This window comes from Ostrea edulis, chromosome 6 (genome assembly GCF_947568905.1).
Source record: "Ostrea edulis chromosome 6, xbOstEdul1.1, whole genome shotgun sequence".
Classification (NCBI taxonomy): Eukaryota; Metazoa; Mollusca; class Bivalvia; order Ostreida; family Ostreidae; genus Ostrea; species Ostrea edulis.
The window spans coordinates 16018439-16038267 of NC_079169.1; the positions used below are offsets into that span (position 1 = coordinate 16018439).

The window sequence follows — 19829 nt, forward strand, 5'->3', positions numbered from 1 at the left end:
ATTTGCGGTCTAGGACCAGGCACCAAGGGGACAAGATTCGCAGTCTAGGACTAGGCTAGATAGGGAATCTTGTTCCAGAGGTGGAATTTCCGGACCCCACACGATTATATAATGAAGGATTATTTTTCTCACATTTTACCTACACCTTAGTACATAAATTTAGGAGCTTTGAGAAAATTGTAAATGATCAAAATCCTCATTTGAACTTCAATGCAAAAACTAATTAGATAGGCAGAAAGAGCATACCTGAAAATGGTTTACACTGTAAGTGTAAACTAAAAAACCCAAGTTTGTCCGCCAGAAAGCTATATCAAAATGAAATTTAAAGAAAACCATAGTTGTTTTACCTCACCATGTAACGTAAATTTTCAGTGTAACGTAAATCATAGAAAATACATGTATATGATGTCACAATCAAATGACATCGCAGCAGTGTGAGACAGAAAAATCTCACATGGATAAAGTTGATCTCGCACTGGTGATAATGTGAGAAATTGCTTTAAGTTTTGAACAGAAAGTTTTCGGGTTTTACTATGAAGTATTTGTAATCCTATGGCTATTCCAGTGGTACATCTAAAACAAAACTTTTTATGTAGTGCTACCGTGGCATTCATGTTTCACAAACACATCTTGTTTACTTCAGGTGAAGCTCCAGAATATCCACATTGGGGATGGTGGGTTGGCAGGACCTTCCAACCGATGTACTACTGGGGAGGGGCCGCCCCTGGGTCAGGAAAATGTGAGTGTGGCCTGACAGAGGTGGGATGTGCAGGAGGGGAGACACTGTGTAACTGTGACTCGCGACTAAACGAAACAGATGAAGGACAGATTCAGCACAAAGACTATCTGCCCATTCTGGAGCTTCACTTTGGAGACACTGGAACAGCGGTGGATAACAAGCTTGGTTACCATAAAGTGGACAAACTGGAGTGTAGAGGGGACAGTAAGTGTCTGTACCAAAATCTCAGACGGATAATCTCAATTTTAAATGTACCAAAATCTCAGACGAATAATCTCAATTATACATGTACCAAAATCTCAGATGGATAATCTCAATTATACATGTACCAAAATCTCAGACAGATAATCTCAATTATACATGTACCAAAATCTCAGACGGATAATCTCAATTATACATGTACCAAAATCTCAGACGGATAATCTCAATTATACATGTACCAAAATCTCAGACGGATAATCTCAATTATACATGTACCAAAATCTCAGACGGATAATCTCAATTATACATGTACCAAAATCTCAGATGGATAAACAATTTTTTTAAAAGACACAAAATCCCCTTGGAATTACCTTGGTGACAAAACAAGGTCTTTTGTCGTCAATGTTAACAATTTCTAAGGATGACATGTTGTTTAGTTTATGCTGTGAAACATGAATGATTGACCTACCTAATTTGCATAATTATGAACCTGTGCTACGAGTGCATATCGTTTTTCCAAACCCATGTTATGAATCTGGGAAAAGTACTGTTGTGTGATAAGTATGTTTATTAAATTCATAATGTTAAATGACTTGCATGTGAATTAGAAATAAAAATGGATGCCTTTTGTAGATTTACTGGACAATGTTATCACCTTTAGAAAACCAGACGCCTCCATACATCTGTCAACGTTTGAGGCTGAGCCATCAGGAGACATCTGGTTCCAATTCAAAACTACAGTTTTTGATGGAATAATGGTTCACCAGTCAGGACAACCAGATTTTATCAAAATAGCTATAGCAAGTAAGTATTAGTTACCTGATGTAACCAATGACAAGTAAGTATTAGTTACCTGATGTAACCAATGACAAGTAAGTATTAGGTACCTGATGTAACCAATGGCAAACATTCTTTACCTTATATACTCGCTTATAAGTCGGTTGTATTTTTTAGCTCTTCTGAGCTGAAGTCTTCAGAGTGTTGACTAAAAAGTAGGTCACTGTGACCTATTTTTGGATTTTGACGGCTATATTTGAATATTTCAGATACTATTTGACTTACAATCATCAAACTTTGTCAGTTGATGCATCTTGAGTCTTTGGAGTGTGTCGACCAAAAAGTAGGTCACTGTGGCCTTCTTATGGAATTTGATGGCTCTATTTGAATATTATTTGACTTGTCAGTTGATGCATCTTGAGCCTTCAGTGTGTCGACCAAAATTAGGTCACCGTGACCTACTTTTGGACAGTTACATTTAAATTTTCAGGTACTATTTGACTTAACATCATCAAACTTTGTTAATTAATGAATCTTGGTTAGTGAGAATTTTTGCCTGTTCTACAATGTATCAGAAGAGCGATTCTAGGCCCATGGGCCTCTTGTTAAGCTTATTTTGTAGGAATATGCTATGACTCGCTTGAGCTGAAGTCTTCAGAGTGTGTTGACTAAAAAAATTTGTCAGAATCGGTTGACAATTTCAAGTCAATGTTCTAGTGTTTTTAGCTCGCCTGAGCTAAAAGCTCAAGTGAGCTTTTCTGATCACCCGTATTCCGGCGTCCGTCCATCTGTCGTCTGTAAACTTTTAACAATTTTGACTTCTTCTCAAAAACCACTGGGCCAATTTCAACCAAAGTTGGCACAAAGCATCCTTAGGTAAAGGGAATTCTAAAAGGCCACCTTCCAAGGGGAGATAATCAAGAAAAGGTAAAAATAGAGTAGGGTCATTAAAAAATCTTCTTCTTAAGGACCACTGGGCCAGAAAAGATGAAATATATAGATAAGCTTTATTAGGTAGTGCAGATTCTAAATTGTTAAAATCATGTCCCCCGGGGGTTGGATGGGGCCACAATAGGGGATCAAAATTTTACATACAAATATATAGGAAAAATCTTTAAAAATCTTCTTCTCAAGAACCACTGAGCCACAAAAGTTGAGATTTATATGAAAGCTTTCTGATATAATGCTGATTCAAGTTTGTTAAAATCCTGGCCCCCGGGGGTCGGATGGGGCCACAATAGGGGATCAAAGTTTTACATACAAATATATAGAGAAAACCTTTAAAAATCTTCTTCACAAGAACCACTGAGCCAGAAAAGCTGATATTTACATGAAAGCTTCCTAACATAGTGCAGAGTTAAGTTTGTTCAAATCATGGTCCCCTGGGGTAGGATGGGGCCACAATAGGGGATCAAAGTTTTACATACAAATATATAGGGACAATCTTTAAAAATCTTCTTCACAAGAACCACTGAGCCAGAAAAGCTGATATTTACATGAAAGCTTTCTGACATAGTGCAGATTCAAGTTTGTTCAAATCATGGCCCCTGGGGGTAGGATGGGGCCACAAGGGGGGATCAAAGTTTTACATACAAATATATAGAAAAAATCTTTTAAAATCTTCTTCTCAAGAACCATTGGGCCAAAGAAGTTCACATTTACATGAAAGCTTTCTGACATAGTGTAGATTCAAGTTTGCAAAAACCATGGCCTCCATGGGTAGGTTGGGGCCATAATAGGGACTACGGTTTTACATGCAAATATATATGGAAAGTCTTCTGATATGGACCAAGGTGACTCAGGTGAGCGATGTGGCCTATGGGCCTCTTGTTACCTATGTTTCAAAAAATATTTTGAGAAATTAATAATTATGAGGTGCTCAATATCCTAGCCATATCTGTTTGGGGTTTAAACGCAACCCTTGATCTATTATTGGCAATGGTCACTTGTTTACCTAAGGGCTATTCCAGAAATAAATACATGGGGGGGTCGGGAGGCACCTTTTGTATATACCAAGCACCCATAAAAAAAAATAAAAAATTACCCCATGACCCATCAAATTAATAAACTCATTTTACAATGACCCATCTAATAATAAAAAAAACTAACCAGACCCACCACAAAAATATTTTTAAAAATGAAAACGGTACAAATCTCGCGAGGTTTTCGGGACAAACATTCTAGTCAATGACGCGGTAATGCCTGTGCGACATTGTATCACAGTAGTTCTGAAGAAACGATGTCACATCAACAATCAAAGGCATCTATGGCGGGAATGTTGGAAAGATTGGGAGTCCAAACGATGCTATTATCATGAAATGGGTATGGATATGTTTTTCCACGAATCGTTCGTCTTCTAATGGAGCCCGCGCCCAGAGGCCTCTATATCACCATCACACTGACTGATAAATATAACGCATCGGTACCCTCGTATAAATCAACTAAGGTTTGCCTATTTTTATTAGAAAACGGAATACCTATTGGTTTCAAAATATTCCCAAAATCGATGCACTGTAAACTGTAATAATCTACAGAACAGAGTTCGCCGCCATCACGTCCAAAGGGACCCTATTAAACGCGCCTCTAATTTGAAGAGTGCCGTAATGGAAAGTTATGCGCTGCAAAGAGCGACAACTTGAATAGTTCTATGTTACTTTCGATTTCGAAAGCACGTTTTCAATTTTCCCTCCGACGTTTTGTAACCAACACGACAAGAGCGACAATAAAAATATTCTGAAAACTCAACACTCACATAGCACAAAATAAAACAATAGAAACTACCCACTACCCATAATAAATATTTTATTAACAATCCCACCACGGACCAATTAAAATATGAAAAAATACGACCACCCACACAAAAAAATATCATTTGCCGCCCGACCCCCCCATTTGATCATTTCTGGAACAGCTCTAAGCAATTATGGTCTCGTAATTACCAGTACCTGACACCTTGTTTACTTAGTGGCACGCGCCTCACAAAAACTGTTATCGTGGGATTCCGGTATAATTCATTGTATCAATAATCGAGTTTTTAAGAGTCAAGAATGATGATCTAAATTATCTGTTAACAATATTCAACCTTTTATGAAATATATTTCAGCCTTTATACATATGAATATTTCATTATTAAATTGGGTTCGCAATTCAATTTTACCGATAAACGATAGATTAGTTAAATTGAATGAAAGAATTAGTTACTGGTATGTAAATAATTTTTAAAATAAATAATATACACTTAACTTAAGATAAAATTATGTAAATACTTGTACTTTAAACATAATTTTAAAATACATAAACAATATGATGTGTCTAGATATTTGTGAACAATAATCATTTGTGTGGTAGTCCATGATAATCGTCTGAGTTGTTTAAAAAACACTACATTACGCCGCCCAGAAAAATACCAATCTTCTTAGGACACGTCTATAAGTCGGACATAGAGTTTTGGACCAAAAATTGACTCCTAAAAATCAGACTTATAGGCGAGTATATACGATACCTATCTGAGACTTATTCTTTTTCCTTCTTTTTTATTATAGAAATTTGTGAAATAGTTTATACAGGCTTTTTTATTGCTAAAACAAACAATGCAGTTAAAGAGAATATATGCTGATATTCTCTCATTCTGATCTAAAGCTACATAATGCAGTAGCATGAAAAAAAAATGAAATTCTCTCAATACTTTCATTTAAAGACAAAGTGATGTTACAGATGACTCCCAATCACTTGAACTTCAATTTCTCAAAGTTCTTGATCTCTCAAAGGGAATTCATGATCCCAATTTTTTTATTTCATTTAGCTAATTAAATTAACTCTCAAATTTTCGATCTCTCAAAGTGAAATTTTGGTTCCCAGAAAACATATTTTATTGTTTTTCACTGTTGATCTGTCAAAGTGGTGGTGGCATATTTACACGCCTTCACTCAAGTGTGTGTGGACTTTGAGAATGTAAAATGCCTGGGGCTAGCTTGGGCCTGTGAATTAGGTGTTGACATTGGTGGAACATCGCCTTTGTTCATTTTTGGAGATGGATAGTTCATTATTTACTTAGTTTTAATTGTACATCTCTGCTTTGTTTTCGTTATATTTAATCCGATTATAGATAATATTTACAATTTGACTAGACAAGGGACATGTACAGTGTACTTTTGTTTTAGCAGGTAAAAGAATAAATTCATAAATCTAAAGAAAAGAAAAAATTTATGCAAGTTAGTTATGTGTTTTTGAAATCAAGTCAAATACCTGAAAAATATGAAGGAAAATGTGTCTACACAATTCTAAGATGTTGTAAATATGCAATGCGGTCACTATAGATTCTGAACTACATAATGGTTTAATTCCCAGATTTTACTTGACCTTCAATCTCTTGAAGTTTTATCAAGGTCCCTTAAACTTGTAAGTTGTATAATAGGAGATGGATTGTTGGTAATTTTCATAAACATATCGTAAATGATATGAAATTTACTTCATCAAATTTTTTTCTTATTCAATTGTACATTGAATATAACGGAATTACATTTTAATTTCTTCTCAGACGGCAACACAGTCCAGTTTAGCTATGATGTAGGAAATGGGGCCCAGGTCATTGAGTACAGGTCCACTAATGCCCTCAATGATAACCATTGGCACACGGTCCACGTGGAAAAGAACAGAAAAGAAGCTTGGCTACGAGTGGATAATTTGCCGGCACAATCCTCACAGGAGGGAATTGGAGAACAAACCAGGACATTAGATTTAACAGGATTTCTATTTATTGGTATGTAGGATATTCAAACACCGTTTTTCTAGTTTGAAAGGAGGGGAGGGTATGATAGTAAACAGCTATACAGTAAATAGTTATACAGAATTAAGTCATGTTTAGGGTTTTTGGAAGTGAAATACATAACTGAGAGATTTACGAATAAAATCAACAAGAGGTTAAATATCACTGTATTGTAAGTGGAGAGAAAAACCTATTTCAATCCTTAAAAACATGGAAGTTTAGAGTCTTGATGATAAACTTGGAAGGTCTGCATACCGGAGAAGAGTGGGTCATTTAATGACAATACACAATAATATTATTATATTCATGCGTCATCAAATGTAGAATCTACTGATTTCAGGTGCCAGCGTTGAAGACAGGAATGGTTATGTGGGATGTATGAGGGGGTTGAGGATCAATGGTGTCCTTCAGGATCTAAGGGGCCTCGTACACAGAGAGGAAGTGACATATGGGGTGTCTGAGGGCTGCGTGGGAAAATGTGCCAACCAGATGTGCTTTAATGGGGGCACCTGCATCGAGGGTTACTCTGGGTACACTTGTGACTGTGCCTATACACCTTTCAGAGGATGGAACTGTGGTCGAGGTAGGAGAAACCGTAGAAATGAATGTCACTCCTTTTGATTGAGTTTTGTGTAGTTTTTATATTGGAAACTGGAAATTTACTCGAACGCTTGAAATCTAAGAATGAGGAAATTGATTTATTTTTTATGGTGATATTGCTTTTCAATGTGACTACATGGTTGTATGAAGTGTATTGTTAACATCTGCTTAATGGTATTTAATATATTAGTATAATGCATTAACTTAACTTGCATATCTGGAATTGCAATTTCACATCGCTGACACAAACAACAGATAATATTTGTTTGTTTCACTTTCTGTAGAGGTGGGCGTAAACTTGCTCAAGGAATACATGGTGAAGTATGAGTTCAGCGCTGAGCAGGGTCTTTCTGCCACAGACTTCATGCACGTGAGAGTGGGGTTCACCACCAAAAAGAAGCAGGGCATCTTATTGCAGCTTCAGGATGCCACCAACTCGGAATACATATCTCTAGAAGTCAACAATGCTGGTAAGTACACAACTGACTTCAGTTACCATGGAAACACTTCCTGGAGATTAATTTATATACATGCAGTCAAACCTTGTGATCTCCAACTGGATGGGACCGAGAGAAAAAATCGAGATATCTGAGGATTCCAGATATTGAGGGTAAAATACATTAAAGAATAAGTGGTCGGGACTTCCGAATCACTTCCGACATATCTGTGGTATCTGAGATATCAGTGCGAGATATCGACATTCACCTGTACATGTATTACAGATATACAGTCTTTCCTTGTCAATGGTTGGTGTCATTGCCGATGGAATAAGATTTTTCTGCTCAGCTTATATTCTTATACAGTATTTGATAAGTCTGACTGATATTTTAGGTGGTATTAAGTTTGCCTTAGATGTGGGATCAGAAAGATTTGAGGTCAATACTCCTAACCATGGAATCGACTATACAAATGGTCAGCAGCACGAGGTCAGAATGTGGAGAACTGGAGAGAATGGACATTTGGTCCATTTACAGGTAAGTTTGTTTCACCTCCTAAAGCTCATCAATTTAACCTTTACACTCAGTGGCGATAGGGCTGACACATGTTCGCTTCTTTGGGTCTCAATTTCTATAACAGATTTTAATTGTGAATTCTGTTTCAAACAGTAAACTTTTACCATGGAAAGGCCTTTTATAGAGAGAGTTGGTTATATCTCCATTTTGTCTATAATGAATAATTAACGATCATGCTGGGATACTTAATCCATTTAGAAAAATTGGTAATCTGCAAAATGTGTAAATATTTAAATGAATTTTTTATGCACAGGAAACAAATTTATGTCCTTTCAAAAACTGAATGACTGCAATTGATGTCTTACATGCTAAGTAGTATACCAACATGGTGATGTAAATAAATAGATAATGATTATAGTATTTGTAATAAACAATGGCAGGTGAAAATTTAGTCTCCCACACTCGATATCAGCATGCCCTGCGTATATTGTTACCTTTATTTTTGTATTTGACTTGCCCTGCATATATCGTTACCTTTATTTTCGTAAGGTTGACAACTATCCAGAGGAAGCATTGTCTTATGGGACCAAATTCAGCGACAACATTCTAGATGATCCCAAGTATCTCTATGTGGGAAACAACAGTGAGTGGTTTTTTTTTTTCTATGTGGGAAACAACAGTGAGTGGGGTTTTTTTTTCTATGTGGGGAAACAACAGTGAGTGGTTTTTTTTTTCTATGTGGGAAACAACAGTGAGTGGGGTTTTTTTTCTATGTGGGAAACAACAGTGAGTGGGGGTTTTTTTGTCTATGTGGGAAACAACAGTGAGTGGGTTTTTTTTTTCTTTGTGGGAAACAACAGTGAGTGGGGTTTTTTTTTCTATGTGGGAAACAACAGTGAGTGGTTTTTTTTTCTATGTGGGAAACAACAGTGAGTGGGGTTTTTTTTTTCTATGTGGGAAACAACAGTGAGTGGGTTTTTTTTTCTATGTGGGAAACAACAGTGAGTGGGTTTTTTCTCTCTGAAAACTTTGGTATGTTTTACTTTACATGAAATGAATTCCTTAATAGTTTATAATTTGATTTATTTCAGGTACACAGTCAACAGCGCGGGGATTTGAAGGCTGCATATTTAGAATGGAAATAGACAATGTCTACCCATTGAAGAGAGCGTTCCAGGATCCAAAGCCAGATTTTGTCATGCTTTACCCTGATGGTAAGAGAAAGTCAAGTGTTAATGATTGCTCACTAATAATAAATTTACCGTAATTTATCGAGATGCATTTCTTCCTCATTCAGAACAGCTTTCATGAATACATTAAAAAAAATGAAATCACACAGAAATTTTCTAAATGTTTGTACATGATCGTCATGAACACTCGAAAACATACCTGAAATATTACATCAAATTTTTCAGGCAAAATTCGAGAAGATATGTGTGGTTATGAGGAAACGACTGTGCTGCCTGACCCTTTCGAATCCCGTCCCATTAACCAGGGAGATCTAGTGGACATTACATATCCTACACCTACTGATCCAGGCTTATCAAAGAAAATCATAGGAGGTGAGACCATACAGCAGGCCTTCATTGTCAATGAAAGTGGGATTTTTAGTTTTTTTCACTGTTTAACTGTGAGTTGGAAGCGGGATTTTTAGTTGTTTTCACTGTTTAATTGTGAGTTGGAAGCGGGATTTTTAGTTTTTTTCACTGTTTAATTGTGAGTTGGAAGCGGGATTTTTAGTTTTTTTCACTGTTTAATTGTGAGTTGGAAGCGGGATTTTTAGTTGTTTTCACTGTTTAATTGTGATATGGACGTGGCTTTTTTCCCCGTGTTTTATCATCAAGTGAGCTTATTTGTTGCAGTCATAGTTTTATTGTGGATGTTTTCGTTGATTCAGGGTTTTGTTTGTTCGTTATAATACTCCCCATAAATGAAGTTTAGGGTGTATATTGGGATTAGCATGGCCATCTGTATGTTTGTCTGTACACGTGATTTTATCCATCTATCTGTTAACATGATTTTATCCGTCTCTCTGTAGACATGATTTTTATCCATCTATCTTAAGACATGATTTTATTCGTCTATTTATAGACATGATTTTATCCGTCTCTCTGTAGACATGATTTTATCTGTCTCTCAGTAGACATGATTTTATCCGTCTCTCTGTAGACATGATTTTATCCGTCTCTCTGTAGACATGATTTTATCCATCTCTCTGTAGACATGATTTTATCCATCTCTCTGTAGACATGATTTTATCTGTCTCTGTAGACATGATTTTATCCATCTATTTGTAAACATGATTTTATCCGTCTATCTGTAGACATGATTTTATCCATCTATCTGTAGACATGATTTTATCTATCTGTAGACATGATTTTATCCGTCTATCTGTAGACATGATTTTATCCATCTCTCTGTAGACATGATTTTATCTGTCTCTGTAGACATGATTTTATCTATCTGTAGACATGATTTTATCCATCTATCTGTAGACATGATTTTATCTGTCTATCTGTAGACATGATTTTATCCATCTATCTGTAGACATTTTATCCATTTCTCTGTAGACATGCATGTGGTTTTTTAAAAATTTTGCTCTCTTTATTCTTTGTATAAAGGATGTGCACCGGATATTTTCATCAGGATTGGACAAGTTTTCTTCATTTTACAGGCATTTCTTCAAATTTATGGATTTGGTCATTTTGCTTTAGATTTTGTAATGACATGTTTTCTCACAGAGACTACTGCACAGAGACAGGGATAGGGCATACTGTGGAATCATCAGTGTTCGTGGGGGATTGATGTTCGTGGATTTTGTGGGTCACTCTTACCCACGAATGTACGTGTCCTCGACCATTTTTTAAAACCAGTTAGAGTTATCTCTCCTAGTGACATTGTATCTCTTATCCATGAAATTACGTCCCCATGAACCAACAAAATTTTGCTTACCCCATTTATTGGCTCCCATGAATTTAAATGATTCCACAGTAAAGTGTCCGTTTGTCTGTCTGTAGACGCTGTTCTGTCCTGATATTTTCTAAGAGACTAGAGGATGGTTTCTATGCTCTCTATTACACCATGATTATTGATGAATATCCAGGTCAGAGGGATTTAGTGTATCTTGTATCCAGATGAAACATGAATAATGTTCAAAATCAAGTCTTTCTGGTATTCACCCAAGCAATTTTTCAAAGTATGCCTCAATATAGATAAGCTGGGGGGGGGGATTACCTACCGGTAGTTCCATAGGGACAGTTCTAGTTGGAAATACATATATTGGTTGAATTCAGAATTTTCCTGTTTATTTGAAGTGGGTGTACTAGTTGGATGCATGGTTTTTGTTCATTCCTTTAGACACACTTTAACATTAGCTTTAGTGTTTCATGAAAGTAATTGTTGAATTATAACTTTTGATAGTTAATTAAGAGAATTGTTTATTTTTGTAAGCATCATTTACTGTAACATGTGTTTATTAAGTGTTAAAGCAGGTTTTTTTGGTGTGGTTTTTTTTTGTTTTTTTTTTTATACATATGCACGTGTATTAATGAAATATTCTGTTCCTTTGAAAGCATTTTAAAATGGCTATATACATGTATTCATTTTGTCAGATCTCAAGCTAATTCTGATTTCTCTGACAGGTGTGGTAGGAGCCATTTCCTTCCTCATTCTTATAGTAATTGGTGAATTATTATCAAGCTAATTCTGATTTCTCTCATTGACAGGTGTGGTAGGAGCGATTTGCTTCATCATTCTTGTAGTCATTGTTGGGTTGTTGTTTTATTGCCGGGACAAAGGTGATTATGAAACGAAAGAGGCAAAAGGAGCAGACATTGCTGAAAATGCCGACGTTGCCGTTGTGTTTAATCAAACTGGTGTTCCAGACATTACCAAACGCCAGGAATTTTTCATGTGATCAGCATCACATACCGATATTGACCAGATATGGTCAGTTTTAGGATAATTTATAATCTCTACTCAAAGTCCATGAAGCTTTACAAGGATGGTTGTTAAAGTATTGAAGAGTAACACTTGTGAAAAGTTTGAGAATTTATTGAGAGACATTTCTTCAGAATTACTTGTGCAGCAGTCATACTACATTCCCAGAAATTGTGATATTATGCAGATGCATGTATATTTCTTTGTATTGTATATTGAGCAGATGATCCAAGTCCTTGTATGTGTAAACCAGTGGATATTTCTTTGTATTGAGCAGATGAGCCCAGTCCTTGTATGTGTAAACCAGGCTTCTCTGTATATATATATACATACATAAGTTTTGTGTGGGTGTACTTGAAAAAGGAATGAGAGTAGGTGTGAAATTATTAGTCAGATCATGTGAGTGAAAATCTTGTATGATTGGAAATCTGTAATTTTATACTTTGAGAGCTTTGACAGATCTTTTTGTGATTCTGAAGCAAATTCATATCACAAGACACATCATGTACTAAACATTTATCATGTCATTTCATGTACATCAGGAATTCTTCACAATATCTACATGTATATATATTTCTTCAATGGATATTTAAGCATTTCTACAATTCTTATATTTTATGCTTATCGTGTGTGTATGCAGGTGCCACAATTGCATTGTGCCTAACATTTCATTGTAAAATTCTACATACCCTTCCCTGTTTTACAGATGAATTTTTATAACAATAAATATGATTTAATAGACAATCTTATTACAGACATTGCTATGAGTGATGTTTACATTGAAAATCGAGTTTGTTTTATAAAGAAAAAAGCAACACTAAAAATTATTTATCATTGTATTGACCACACATACTCGACATCTTTTTATCAAAGTTGCTGTTTGAAATTGAATACGTTGTAGCCGCTGAGTTCCAACACCTGAAAAGATGGAGTAAGGGTTTCCAATCTTTTTTTCACTGAAAAAAATGTATCCAATCAAACTCTGACAATATACAGCCACGAGTGTCAATGCAGTTTAATGTGTACCTGATGCCGTGGGGGGAGGGGGGGGGATCATGCACGAATAGTACTACTAGATCATGCACGAATAGTACTACTAGATCATGCACAAATAGTACTACTAGATCATGCATGAATAGACCTGTTAGATCATTGATTCAACACCCTGCCTAAATTGATGACCAAACTTCTCTGATTGCTTGCATTTACTTTAATGAATAGTTATGTTGGGGAGTAATTATTTTTATATTCATGTATTTACAATTTGAGCAAATGAGTATATACCGGTAGTTATTTATTTTAATTGAAGTACTGGTATTCTACACCTATTCGAGAATGTTGTAGTAAGCTGAATAATTTTAATGCACAAAAAAATTAACTATATGAAGGTGATGATATTGACTTGAAATATAAGGGGGGGGGGGGGGGGGGGGAATTGTATGACCGGCCAAAATAGTATCGTTAACACATGCCTCTGGAAGCGAGACGAGGAGGAAGGGGAGGGGGGTGACTACTAGTACACATTTACATCTATACTCAATTACTGTGCGGAAAGGAGATGTGCCTACAAGAACACTCACACCTTGGCGGAAAATCTTCACTGGACTCTGTTTTGTCAGAGGGAAAATACTATGAAGGGGTGGGTGGGCCTGAATTAAAATACTATACAGAGGGGTGTGTGTCTATGCTATAACACCAGGGTTCAAGTAAAATACACCATTAATCTGAGTGTGGGCTTAGCGGATCGTCATGCTGGATGCACAGTTGTGAATCTTGGGACTATCCACATCTAAACGCAATGTAAACTACAGTTCTCTGGTTTATCCCAACCCCGACACTGTAAACTACAGTTCTCTGTTCTACCCTAACCACGAGATGGTAAACTATAGTTCTCTGGTGTATCCCAACCCGGAGACTGTAAACTACAGTTCTCTGGTCTATCCCAACCCCGACACTGTTAACTAGTTCTCTGGTCTATCCCAACTCTGACACTGTAAACTACAGTTCTCTGTTCTATCCCAACCCCGACACTGTAAACTACAGTTCTCTGATCTATCCCAACCCCGACACTGTAAACTAGTTCTCTGGTCTATCCCAACCCCGACACTGTTAACTAGTTCTCTGGTCTATCCCAACCCCGACACTGTAAACTACAGTTCTCTGGTTTATCCCAACCCCGACACTGTAAACTACAGTTCTCTGATCTATCCCAACCCTGACACTGTTAACTAGTTCTCTGGTCTATCCCAACCCTGAAATTGTAAACTACAGTTCTCTGTTCTATTCCAACCCTGAAATTGTAAACTACAGTTCTCTGGCCTATCCCAACCCCGACTCTGTTAACTACAGTTCTCTGATCTATCCCAACCTTGAGATTGTAAACTACAGTTCTCTGTTCTATTCCAACCCTGAAATTGTAAACTACAGTTCTCTGGTCTATCCCAACCCCAACACTGTACACTACAGTTCCCTGGTCTATCCCAACCCCGATATTGTAAACTACAGTTCTCTGGTCTATTCCAACCCCGAGATTGTAAACTAGTTCTCTGGTCTATCCCAACCCCGACACTGTAAACTACAGTTCTCTGGTCTATCCCAACCTTGAGATTGTAAACTAGTTGTCTGGTCTATTCCAACCCCAAGATTGTAAACTACAGTTCTCTGATCTATCACAACTCTGACACTGTTAACTACAGTTGTCTGATATATCCCAACCCTGACACTGTAAACTACAGTTCCCTGGTCTATCCCAACCCCGACACTGTTAACTACAGTTCTCTGGTCTATCCCAACCCCGACACTGTAAACTACAGTTCTCTGGTCTATCCCAACCCCGACACTGTTAACTACAGTTCTCTGGTCTATCCCAACCCCGACACTGTAAACTACAGTTCTCTGGTCTATCCCAACCCCGACACTGTAAACTACAGTTCTCTGGTCTATTCCAACCCTGACACTGTAAACTACAGTTCTCTGGTCTATCCCAACCCCGAGAGCCACAATCTTGTAATTATAACCATACGAGATGTACCTCTGTTGATTTATAAGAAAACGATGTCTTTTACCAATATACGCATATTCTCATCGATATTGTTATGATTTTGATATTGACGAATTTCAGTACATGAGAAATGTTAAGGTACACAAGTCTAGTATTTATAACATATTTTGCAACATAAAACTGAAAATTACTAAAGGTCCTCCCAAACATAGCTTATATCACACACACATATATAAAATAGTACTGCATGTATTGTACTTTATTATCAGTTCATGATAGAAATGTTACACGATTGCTATCTCAGTAGTTACAGATAAATGCGTGATGACATCTTTTCAGAACGTGCTATCATTAGATAAGAGTGAACATGCATGTATATCACGTGTTTAGTGTATATATGCAATTCCGTTAGCGTTGTCACGCGTAAAAATCCTACTACATTTTCACAACCAAAAACAATTAGGCTCACGGCAAGCAGATATAAACAATAGGCACTGCTTGATCCAGAAATTTCTGAAGGGGACAGTATACGAGGAATTTTAAGCTAGGTTTTATGAAGCGCCGAAGTAATATAAATAATATAAACCGCAAATTATTGAAAATATAATTAATGATACCTATGAACGTTCATCAATTGAATTAATGACATCATTAATTCAATTTTAAATTATTTCGCGCATAATTGAATTGATCTGCCAATTAATTTAACTCATGCGCACATTACTTGAGTTATTGTTCTCTTCAATTGAATTATGGCGTGCATCAATTCAATTGTTGTTATAATTCATTCATTTGAAGAGAGCAACAATTCAGCAGAAAATTCAATGCTATCCTAGATTTGACATCATTCATCCTAAGGTTGCCAGTCAATTCGAACCTCGTTGATTATTGTATTTATTGATAATTACAATACAGAGCATTACTTTAGTAAGGATAAACACAACAAATCTATGTAAAAATATGCGATACAAGGCCCTAACCATGCGCAGACAAAGTTGCGTTGTAAATCGAATGGTTTTTTCCCCTCTCTTTGTAATGCGTGGATCTGTACCTTTCTGGTAAATTCCAATGTTTTTCTGGGGAGCTGCAGCTAAATGCCACCCAACTCAATCTTATTTACCAAAACTTTGCAGATATCCCTTTAGAGAAAAGTTTCGCATGCGGAACTTTGATAATTCTGGCAACCAAGACACGTAGGGACACGGACCGGTGTCCCTGGAGACGATAATTCTAGACGTTAGAACCGGAAAATGGGAATCTCCAGAGGATCCTCAACATCATTGACGCAAACCACGCCTGTCGTATCCGTTCATACCAAGTTTGATGTTGATCAATTTTTTAAAGGGAAAGGACTATCTTATGGCTAAATCTGCTAGCTGCAGCTCTCTGGGGGAAATATTGGGGTAGGCCACACATAAATCTACATAACTTTAGTTTTTTTTTAAATTCAGTATATTGGCAAATTCATACCCCTAGGTTTGTATTTCTACTTCGTAATTCATATGACCTGTTCTTGTAATCTTATGAAGCAGAATTTGTCAAAAACTTCTACGCGAGAATAGAAAATCCCTTGCTGTGGTTTTCAATGCGACATTCAGATACATCGAGGGCGTTCTATCTATTAACAATAATAATTCATTCATATGTACGATTCGATATATCCCTGTGAACTCAAAGTAAAAGACACCACAGAATCGTTCACTTCTGCTTCATACTTAGATATTTATTATGACAAACGGGGTGATTTTAGATTCTCCACCGTCAACTTCCCATATCCCATTATCACCTGCATATGGTGTTTATATATCTCAACTGATTCGATACACAAGAGCTTGTCCTTCGTATGATCAGTTTTTAAATCGAGGCAGGCTACTGACAAACAAGTTGATGTGTGATGCAGAGGTTTCAACAGTCTCATTTAAAGTCAGCATTTTGCAAATTCTATGGTCGTTATAACGATCTAATTTGTCGATACAATCTATCATTGGGTCAAATGCTGTCCGGCGTGTTTCATACCGATTGTTAGGCCGTTCTTGGCACACTGATTTTGACTACGGATAACTCCGTTTACTTGATCAAGATATAGGGCTCACTGCAGGTGTAACCGGTCGACAGGGGATGCTTACTCCTCCTAGACACCCAATCACACCTCTGGTATATCCAGGGGTCCGTGTTTGCCCAACTCTTTATTTTGTATTGCTTGTAGGAATTATAAGATTAATCACCGTTTGTTGTCTTCACCTTTCACTTAACAAGTAGTAGAGACTTGGAGCTAAATTCATTAATTTATTTGGTAGAAAATTTTAACCAATAATTCAAAAACTTGATATATATACATGTAACTCCCACTTTCCAAAGTTCCATCTTAAATGTTGAGGCAATACTTTCTAATTTATGTGCAATTTAGAAAAATTTACAAAACTCCTAATATGTTCTTTCAAATTCATATCACGACTTTTTATGTATTTTTCAAGTGCAAATTTCAAATCTAAGAGCATTAAACTTTTTAAAAGTATTTCCTTAGTTGGAATACACGAGTGGTATCTGTACGAGGTAGTAATGATCGATTTGGCTACTTAGTTGGAATACACGAGTGGTATCTGTACGAGGTAGTAATGATCGATTAGCGCTACTTAGTTGGAATACACGAGTGGTATCTGTACGAGGTAGTAATGATCGATTTGCGCTAATTTACGTGGTACTGCTACCAACCGACAAATCGAGTTGATGCGAATATATCACAAGTAAATCTCATTTGTTTAACACCTTGTAGCTCAATAACAAGCACTACGACCTTGTAAAAAAATGAATACTTTGCATTTAAGGTGGGGAAAATCCAGCAAATAAAATACAGGAGGCTGAAAAAGATACACTGTTGAGCAATCCCCTCTCCCTATATATCCTTTATGACGACATTCTTGTTTTTCAGCCCTTTCATAACTATGCCTCACATTCATAACTACGCCTCACTTTCATAACTACGCCTCACATTCATAACTATGCCTCACATTCATAACTATGCCTCACATTCATAACTACGCCTCACTTTCATAACTACGCCTCACATTCATTACTACGCCTCACATTCATAACTACGCCTCACTTTCATAACTACGCCTCACATTCATTACTACGCCTCACATTCATAATTACGCCCCACTTTCATAACTACGCCCCACTTTCATAACTACGCCTCACATTCAGTCGATTCTGACCCCATCAACTTGAAAGTAGCTTTAAAGCATACACACACCGATAATACATTAATGGTGTCCTTAAAATTTCTTACTAATTCTTTTACATGTACACATACTATTAGCTGCGAAATTGGAAATTTCTGGTGAAAATTGGGGTATATTCAAGAGTCCCTTTCCCAGATAACTCCAGATTCGCAGCTTGTGTACTACAAACTTTCCGGAGTAGATTTATTGACAAACTCGACAAGAGGGTATGGACATCTCTTACTCCCAAACAATACGTATATAGCATTACAAGCGCTCAGAAACCAAACTGTCATCTGCTCTTTCTAAATATTTTTCCTCTAGAGGCCAAAAAATAAAAATTGTGGTTCTATTACAGTGCGCATGTTTTTCAGAAATAAGGTAGATAGGTTGGGTTTTCTTGTGGACGAAGTATTAAAAAATTCCGCAGTCGAGGATCAGAAAATTTTGCTAAAAAAGGTAAAAATAACGCATTTTGAAGGTGGACCCCCCCCCCCCCCCACACACGTTTGAAAACTAGATTAATGGTAGACACCCACCCACCCCCATCTGAAAACTAGAATTAATGGTATAGAACCCCATCCCCCTCATTTTCAAGAATCCCTGGATTCGCCCCTGGTCTGCAACTCAAGCAAATATTTGATGATAAACGAAAAACGTGTATGATACTAAAATACTAAACTCGTAAATGTGATCCAGAACTCCGATACCCTCTGTACTTTTTGACGTGGTATCAACATTTTGGGGTAACCAAGGACAGATAATTAGTAAAATTGGATCCTGATTATAAAATTACTCAGTAGGGTCAAGGGTCCAAACATAGCCTAGGGTAGGTTGGGAAACAAGAAACATACAATTATTATTCATTAACAAGAGGCCCACAGGCCTTATCGGTCACCTGAATACTAGTGATAAAGTATCACGACTTCCATGGGCTATGAAATCTAGAAAAAATTTCTTGTTCTGAATATCTAAGCTAAATTCGAAAATTCGGCAACAGTATAAAACAAGATGTGTTCTTAAAACTTCACAGCCCTCAAAAGTGCAAAGACTTTAAATAATAAGTGTATTAACATTAAAACATAAAAATATATGACTAATTTGGACTCATCCTAAAGTCATAACCCTGGGTTGTGAAATTCACCATTTTTTGTATATCCTTTTCTGCTATTCCTAAGTATGCATTTAGATTTTATACAGTATCAGCAAACTTACACATAAATACTATATATACAAAGTTTGGCCGGTCAAAACCCTTACTCTGGGGAAAAATCTTCACTATTTTGATAAAAGACTACCAGCTCTATCCATTTAGTTTCAATTTAGTATCAAAAGCACTAAAGAAAATGTTATTCAAGTCTTTTACACATAAACACTATATAACAAGTTAGGCCCTGCCCTGGGGTCAGAACCCCTACCCTGGGGATCATGAAATTTACAATTTTGGTAGAGGCCTTCCTGCTCTACATCACCATGCATTTAGTTTTTCTTATATGCAAGTGGTTCTTGAGAAGAAGATTTTTTGAAAATTGGTCAATTTTGGGCAGTTTTTGCCCCGCCCCTAGGGGTGCTGGAGTCCTGAAATTTACAATTTATGTCCCCCTTGTCCCAATGATGCTTCATATCAAATTTA

The 19829-nt window shown here is 36.7% G+C and overlaps 1 protein-coding gene across 1 annotated transcript in view; it reads left to right on the forward strand.

The window, feature by feature from the left end:
* Positions 1 to 12718, forward strand: part of LOC125647011 (neurexin-4-like) — a 35089-nt gene extending 22371 nt beyond the window's left edge. The window contains exons 14-23 of the mRNA XM_056141804.1: positions 644 to 943; positions 1574 to 1744; positions 6255 to 6476; positions 6823 to 7065; positions 7367 to 7552; positions 7914 to 8056; positions 8585 to 8678; positions 9127 to 9249; positions 9451 to 9597; positions 11761 to 12718. Of these exons, the coding sequence (XP_055997779.1) occupies positions 644 to 943; positions 1574 to 1744; positions 6255 to 6476; positions 6823 to 7065; positions 7367 to 7552; positions 7914 to 8056; positions 8585 to 8678; positions 9127 to 9249; positions 9451 to 9597; positions 11761 to 11951 (1820 nt within the window). The 3' untranslated portion in view covers positions 11952 to 12718. The remainder of the gene's footprint in view (positions 1 to 643; positions 944 to 1573; positions 1745 to 6254; positions 6477 to 6822; positions 7066 to 7366; positions 7553 to 7913; positions 8057 to 8584; positions 8679 to 9126; positions 9250 to 9450; positions 9598 to 11760) is intronic.
* Positions 12719 to 19829: the final 7111 nt, after the last annotated feature.